This window comes from Cherax quadricarinatus, chromosome 19 (genome assembly GCF_038502225.1).
Source record: "Cherax quadricarinatus isolate ZL_2023a chromosome 19, ASM3850222v1, whole genome shotgun sequence".
NCBI classification, from domain to species: Eukaryota; Metazoa; Arthropoda; class Malacostraca; order Decapoda; family Parastacidae; genus Cherax; species Cherax quadricarinatus.
In genome coordinates, this window is record NC_091310.1 from 23,609,799 (window position 1) to 23,617,298 (window position 7,500).

At 48.7% G+C, this 7,500-nt stretch overlaps 1 protein-coding gene across 2 annotated transcripts in view; it reads right to left on the reverse strand.

Annotated features, from left to right (window-relative positions):
- LOC138852958 (netrin receptor UNC5B-like) overlaps positions 1–7,500 on the reverse strand; it is a 204,201-nt gene that overhangs the window by 5,866 nt on the left and 190,835 nt on the right. For both annotated transcript variants that reach the window (XM_070086836.1, XM_070086835.1), the window contains exon 3: positions 3,074–3,217. In XM_070086836.1, the coding sequence (XP_069942937.1) occupies positions 3,074–3,217 (144 nt within the window). The remainder of the gene's footprint in view (positions 1–3,073; positions 3,218–7,500) is intronic.

A 7,500-nucleotide genomic window follows, 5' to 3' on the forward strand; every position in this document is an offset into this window, starting at 1 on the left:
GGGGTGTCTGTGGGTGTGAGGGGTGTCTGTGGGTGTGAGGGGTGTCTGTGGGTGTGAGGGGTGTCTGTGGGTGTGAGGGGTGTCTGGAGGGGCGTCTGTGGGTGAGGGGTGTCTGTGATGAGGGGTGTCTGTGGATGTGAGGGGTGTCTGTGTGGGATGGGAGGTGTGAGGGGCGTCTGTGGTGAGGGGTGTCGTGGGGTGTGAGGGGTGTCTGTGGATGTGAGGGGTGTCTGTGGATGTGAGGGGTGTGAGGGGCGTCTGTGGGTGTGAGGGGTGTCTGTGGGTGTGAGGGGTGTCTGTGGGTGTGAGGGGTGTCTGTGGATGTGAGGGGTGTGAGGGGCGTCTGTGGGTGAGGGGCGTCTGTGGGGTGAGGGGCCTCTGTGGGTGGAGGGGTGTCTGTGGGGTGTGAGGGGTGTCTGTGTGAGGGGTGTCTGTGGGTGTGAGGGGCGTCTGTGGTGTGAGGGGGCGTCTGTGGGGTGAGGGGCGTCTGGGTGTCTGTGGGTGTGAGGGGTGTCTGTGGGTGTGAGGGGTGTCTGTGGGTGTGAGGGGTGTCTGGGTGTGAGGGGGTGTCTGTGGGGTGTGAGGGGTGTCTGTGGGGTGAGGGGTGTGAGGGGCGTCTGTGGGTGGAGGGGTGTCTAGGGGTGTGAGGGGTGTCTGTGGGTGTGAGGGGTGTCTGTGGGTGAGGGGTGTCTGTGGGGTGGGTGAGGGGTGTCTGTGGGTGAGGGCGTCTGTGGGGTGTGGAGGGGTGTCTGTAGGTGAGGGGTGTCTGTGTGTGAGGGGTGTCTGTGGGGTGGGTGTGAGGGGCGTCTGTGGGTGTGAGGGGCGTCTGTGGGTGTGAGGGGAGTCTGTGGTTATGAGGGGCGTCTGTGGGTATGAGGTGCGTCTGTGGGGATGAGGGGCGTCTGTGGGTGTGAGGGGTGTCTGTGGGTGTGAGGGGTGTCTGTGGGTGTGAGGGGTGTCAGGGGTGTCTGTGGGTGTGAGGGGTCTGTGGGTGTGAGGGGCGTCTGTGGGTGTGAGGGGCGTCTGTGGGTATGAGCGATGTCTGTGGGTGTGAGCGATGTCTGTGGGTGTGAAGGGTGTCTGTGGGTGTGAGGGGTGTCTGTGGGTGTGAGGGGCGTCTGTGGGTGTGAGGGGCGTCTGTGGGTGTGAGGGGCGTCTGTGGGTGTGAGGGGTGTCTGTGGGTGTGAGGGGTGTGAGGGGCGTCTGTGGGTGTGAGGGGCGTCTGTGGGTGTGAGGGGCGTCTGTGGGTGTGAGGGGCGTCTGTGGGTGTGAGGGGCGTCTGTGGGTGTGAGGGGCGTCTGTGGGTGTGAGGGGTGTCTGTGGGTGTGAAGGGTGACTGTGGGTGTGAAGGGTGTCTGTGGGTGTGAAGGGTGTCTGTGGGTGTGAGGGGTTGAGGGGTGTCTGTGGGTGTGAGGGGTGTCTGTGGGTGTGAGGGGTGTCTGTGGGTGTGAGGGGAGACTGTGGGTGAGGGGTGTCTGTGGGTGTGAAGGGTGACTGTGGGGTGTGAGGGGTGTCTGGGGGCGTGAGGGGCGTCTGTGGGGTGTGGGAGGGCGTCTGTGGGGTGAGGGGCGTCTGTGGGGTGTGGGGAGGGGCGTCTGTGGGGTGGAGGGGCGTCTGTGGGTGTGAGGGGCGTCTGTGGGTGTGAGGGGTGTCTGTGGGTGTGAAGGGTGTCTGTGGGTGTGAAGGGTGTCTGTGGGTGTGAGGGGTGTCTGGGTGTGAAGGGTGACTGTGGGTGTGAAGGGTGTCTGTGGGTGTGAAGGGTGTCTGTGGGTGTGAGGGGTGTCTGTGGGTGTGGGGTGTCTGTGGGTGTGAGGGGTGTCTGTGGGTGTGAAGGGTGACTGTGGGTGTGAAGGGTGTCTGTGGGTGTGAGGGGTGTCTGTGGGTGTGAGGGGTGTCTGTGGGTGTGAGGGTGTCTGTTGGTGTGAGGGGCGTCTGTGGGTGTGAGTGTTTCTGTGCTTGTGAGGATGTTTTATGCAGATACTACCATCGAAATCATTTGGATGGTCGTATCTGCAAATTCTACAAGTCCTCATCTTTGAGGACTTGTACCTCAGTATAACTAAGCTTTGAGTATATGCAAGTGACTCGCTTTTGATGGCGTGGGTGAAAGTAACTCACCTTGGAGGGCATGCGTGTGACTCACCTCGGAGTACATGTGTTACTCACCTTTGAGGGCATGTGTGTTACTAACCTTCAAAGGCGTGGGTGTAATTTTTCAGTTGAGGGCGTGGGTGTAACGCATCTTCGAAGGCGTGGGTGTGACTCACCTTTGAGGACGTGGGTGTAAGTTACTTAACTTTGAGGGTGTAGATGAAAGTGACTCACCTTAGAGAGAGTGGGTATGTAGTTGTTCCAAGCACTGCCGAGGGTTTACCTACTCATAAATGTCTCAGGGTATGTCTGATGGTTCTTTGTTTATTCTGTCCCAGTCAATTCTATGATTCTTGAAGTTAGATTTTCTGAACATACCTTCCCATAACTTTCCACACGTGAATTTATACTTGCTTGGGATGCCGATAGGTATATCGCATTTGTGATTATGTGTCTGATTAGTTCCTCGTTGTTCGTGTAGGTCAAAGACAATGTGTTTTTATTTCTAATGGGTTCAGTTATCTGCTGCCCCTAAACAAGCTCTTCCCAAACCACCATTAGCTCTCTGGTATGCTGCTGTTAAACTAGCGTGCTTCCAGGAACTATTTCTGATACAATGTGGGATTTTTCGAGACTGGCAAGACAATTATCTTCCCTATCTGCTGGCTGAGCTCCCCAGAGGTTTGTTGACGGTAGTTTATATAAGAGGATAATTTGAAGAGTTCTATATTTCACTTTAATACCTAGAACTTGTGCTGTATCATTTGATAAATTCAAGAGTTCTGTGCAACAAAATGTATATTTAATAGTCCTACTTCCCCTCCCTGCGACCTATTTCCTCTCCTCAATCACATACATATTGTAGCGCATAATTGCTTGCTCATCATCTACCTTTGAGGGTGTGGGTGGGTGTGATTCACCTTTGAGGGTGTGGGTGGGTGTAATTCACCTTTGAGGGCGTGGGTGGGTGGATGTGACTCACCTTTAAGGGCGTGGGCGGCGCGGCAGGTGATGGAGGCGGGTTTGTTCTTGATGACATAGGCGTCCTGGGGTTGTTCCAGGAAGACTGGGGGAGAGTCATCTGTGACCCCTGTGAGGCCACCCCCTGCCTCCTCGCTCCCCTCACCTGAGGGAACACAAGGTACACTGGTCAATGAGGGTACACTCACCCCTCACCTGAGGGAACACAAGGTACACTGGTCAATGAAGGTACACTCACCCCTCACCTGAGGGAACACAAGGTACACTGGTCAATGAAGATACACTCTCCCCTCACCTGAGGGAACGCAAGGTACACTGGTAAATGAGTGTACAGTCTCCCCTCACCTGACGGGTAACACTCTCATACCCCTCACTTGAGTGAACACTCACCCCTTATTTGAGAGAACACTCACACAGCCCTCACTTGAGGGAACACTCACACACCCCTCACTTGAGGGAACACTCACACACCCCTCACTTGAGGGAACACTCACACACCCCTCACTTGAGGGAACACTCACACACCCCTCACTTGAGGGAACACTCACACACCCCTCACTTGAGGGAACACTCACACACCCCTCACTTGAGGGAACACTCACACACCCCTCACTTGAGGGAACACTCACACACCCCTCACTTGAGGGAACACTCACACACCCCTCACTTGAGGGAACACTCACACACCCCTCACTTGAGGGAACACTCACACACCCCTCACTTGAGGGAACACTCACACACCCCTCACTTGAGGGAACACTCACACACCCCTCACTTGAGGGAACACTCACACACCCCTCACTTGAGGGAACACTCACACACCCCTCACTTGAGGGAACACTCACACACCCCTCACTTGAGGGAACACTCACACACCCCTCACTTGAGGGAACACTCACACACCCCTCACTTGAGGGAACACTCACACACCCCTCACTTGAGGGAACACTCACACACCCCTCACTTGAGGGAACACTCACACACCCCTCACTTGAGGGAACACTCACACACCCCTCACTTGAGGGAACACTCACACACCCCTCACTTGAGGGAACACTCACACACCCCTCACTTGAGGGAACACTCACACACCCCTCACTTGAGGGAACACTCACACACCCCTCACTTGAGGGAACACTCACATACCCCTCACTTGAGGGAAAGCTCACATACCCCTCATTACTTGAGGGAACACTCACATACCCCTCACTTGAGGGAAAGCTCACATACCCCTCATTACTTGAGGGAACACTCACATACCCCTCACTTGAGGGAAAGCTCACATACCCCTCATTACTTGAGGGAACACTCACATACCCCTCACTTGAACACTCATCCCTCACTTGAAGGAACACTAACACACTGGGCTCAGGGATGGTGACTCACACTGGGCTCAGGGATGGTGACTCACACTGGGCTCAGGGATGGGGACTCACACTGGGCTCAGGGATGGTGACTCACTGGGCTCAGGGATGGTGACTCACTGGGCTCAGGGATGGTGACTCACACTGGGCTCAGGGATGGTGACTCACACTGGGCTCAGGGATGGTGACTCACACTGGGCTCAGGGATGGTGACTCACACTGGGCTCAGGGATGGTGACTCACACTGGGCTCAGGGATAGTGACTCACACTGGGCTCAGGGATAGTGACTCACACTGGGTATTGAATCACAAATAAAAGCGAACATAATATACGCACTTATTAATATGTCCCCCAAATAAAATGAGTTTCTGGGAAAACTCAGCAATAATATATATAAAGCCCAGGAAAATAAAACACCTGCTGAGATAAATAAAAATAAACTAATGCTTTATTTCCACATGATAGGTAGATTTTTACAAAAGTAGATGAAATAGATAAAACAAAAGCTACAACTTAAATAGGAAAACAAGAGGAAGCACACTTAGAGGAAGATAAACAGTAGAAAGTCGAGGAAAATAAAGGTGAAGTCTCTACAGATGGTATCAGAAAGCACAGCTTGTGTAAACACACAGAGGAGAGACCTCTGGTGGCGTCAGCACAGATGAAGTATGCAAATATTATGTCAAGGAATTATACAGGTATGGGAAAACGTGTAATTACCCACACCCAATAAAATGCCATAACATTCTTTTTAAAGATTAATATCACTGAGGCAAGATGTAATTAGTCCCAAAACTCACCTGAGGAAACAATATTTTATGACCTGGACTGTTTAATTTTCAAGTAAGACGCATTAAAAGTACAGAGGCGTGAATATTTTTTTAGGCGTAAAGATAAGTGAAGACAGAAAAGAGAGAAGCACAGTCACAGGCTCGGAACAGATAAATAGAGAGACTGGGCGGAACAGTAACTGATAGAACAATAGTCCTTACAACAGGTACCCAAAAGTGGAAAATGAACTAACTGTTCTGACCATCAGTGAACACAGTCACTTGTTCAAAGTAACCTAATTCTATTATCATTTCTTTCTGCCAAATTTCAAAGCCTTAAAAAAAAATGTCAAACAATTCAGTTGGCAGTGTAGATGCCCAGTTGTTGAGGGAAGGGGCGAACATTTCTGGAGTCATAAAGTAAGGAAAATTGAAAAATTATGGAAATGTTTTCTTACTGAAAAATAGTGCATAATTCTGGCAACTTGTAATCAGCTTGTTTCTATCATATGTCGAAGTATGTTTGTCCAAAAATAATTTTTGTTCTTTCTGTCATCAACAAGACAGGATGCCAATTTGTGTTTTTTTTTTACTCTAAAATTACTATTTTCATGAATGTTTCATTCTAAATACACTAAATGGCAACTTCTCTGAGGACTCTTAAGTTAAATACCGAGTTCGACAGTACCTCAGTAGCCAGTGGGCTGCCCAGGTGAGTGGGAGTGTACCCATATGTGGCGCGCCATGACCCTAGAGTTTTACTGGAAACGAAAACGTTCCTAGTTCAGAAAAAAAGTTGACTTTTGCAAAAAGTATTTACAGGAGTGTCATGATTTTTGCACACGTTGTGGAGGAATGACGGTTCGACTAAATTACATAAGGAATTTGCGACATTCTTTTACCGTTTTGTTTTTATTGATTTTTCCCCACCAAAAAAAAATTAAAATATTTTATTATGCAATCTATTGACATTTTGCAAAAACGACGTTAATAGAACTATTATCTATCCCTTTACCTTCCATCTGGTGTCAATTAAAACATTGTAAGTCTTTCCAATTTTCTGGAGAAGGTTGGGTTACATGTGATTTATTTTCTTCCTCTATCTTTAAGGAAAAAAGTCACTATAAACACAGTGTAGGTTTCAAATACAGCTTAAATCGCAGTAAAAAAAATCAATGAAATTGTAAAGAAAAAAAATACTTAACATGTTCTCCCCTCCCCTTAATACTTAACATGTTCTCCCCTCCCCTTAATACTTAACATGTTCTCCCCTCCCCTTAATACTTAACATGTTCTCCCCTCCCCTTAATACTTAACATGTTCTCCCCTCCCCTTAATACTTAACATGTTCTCCCCTCCCCTTAATACTTAACATGTTCTCCCCTCCCCTTAATACTTAACATGTTCTCCCCTCCCCTTAATACTTAACATGTTCTCCCCTCCCCTTAATACTTAACATGTTCTCCCCTCCCCTTAATACTTAACATGTTCTCCCCTCCCCTTAATACTTAACATGTTCTCCCCTCCCATTAATACTTAACATGTTCTCCCCTCCCCTTAATACTTAACATGTTCTCCCCTCCCCTTAATACTTAACATGTTCTCCCCTCCCCTTAATACTTAACATATTCTCCCCTCCCATTAATTCTTGTGCCTAACAACAGTTTCTATCGTTTTTATCCAGGAAGGTGACAACAAGTGCTGATGCAGTCCTGACAGAAGACTCATGATTAGATTTATCTGTGAATATAATTTGTTATATATTATTACTAACAGTCAAGAGAGAGTTTTCTTCTTGAGCGGTTGCCTTTACAAGTGATTTAACTAAGGGATTGCTAGTGACGAGCTTCTTGGGTGAGGCTTAAACGTATGTGATATTAGTTGAATACAACTTCCATGAAGGGATGAATGCTTTTGTCTACAGAGATGCAGTTCGTGTAGGTTATAAAACTTAAAACTTAACCAATTGGAAATTGTATTAACAGTAATAATATGAGCTTGGATCATATCAAGCATGACTTTATTCCAGCAATATGGAAAGGCAGTATGACTAAAATGGATCTAAAAGTATCTCGATATACAAGTCAGAGAGGCGCTGCTACTACAAGTGAACAGGATAACAGTTTCTCTCAAAGGCTGTGGACTTTTTTATTTTTTTTATAGGGATTGAGAAAGTTACTATGTTGCTTCCTGAAGACAACTAGAAATTTGATGGTAATTTTCCTTATGCACGAAGGGACTGCTCACTGACAAGTCGAGGACCTCTGACACTTATTAAGTTCTCTTTAGTGCA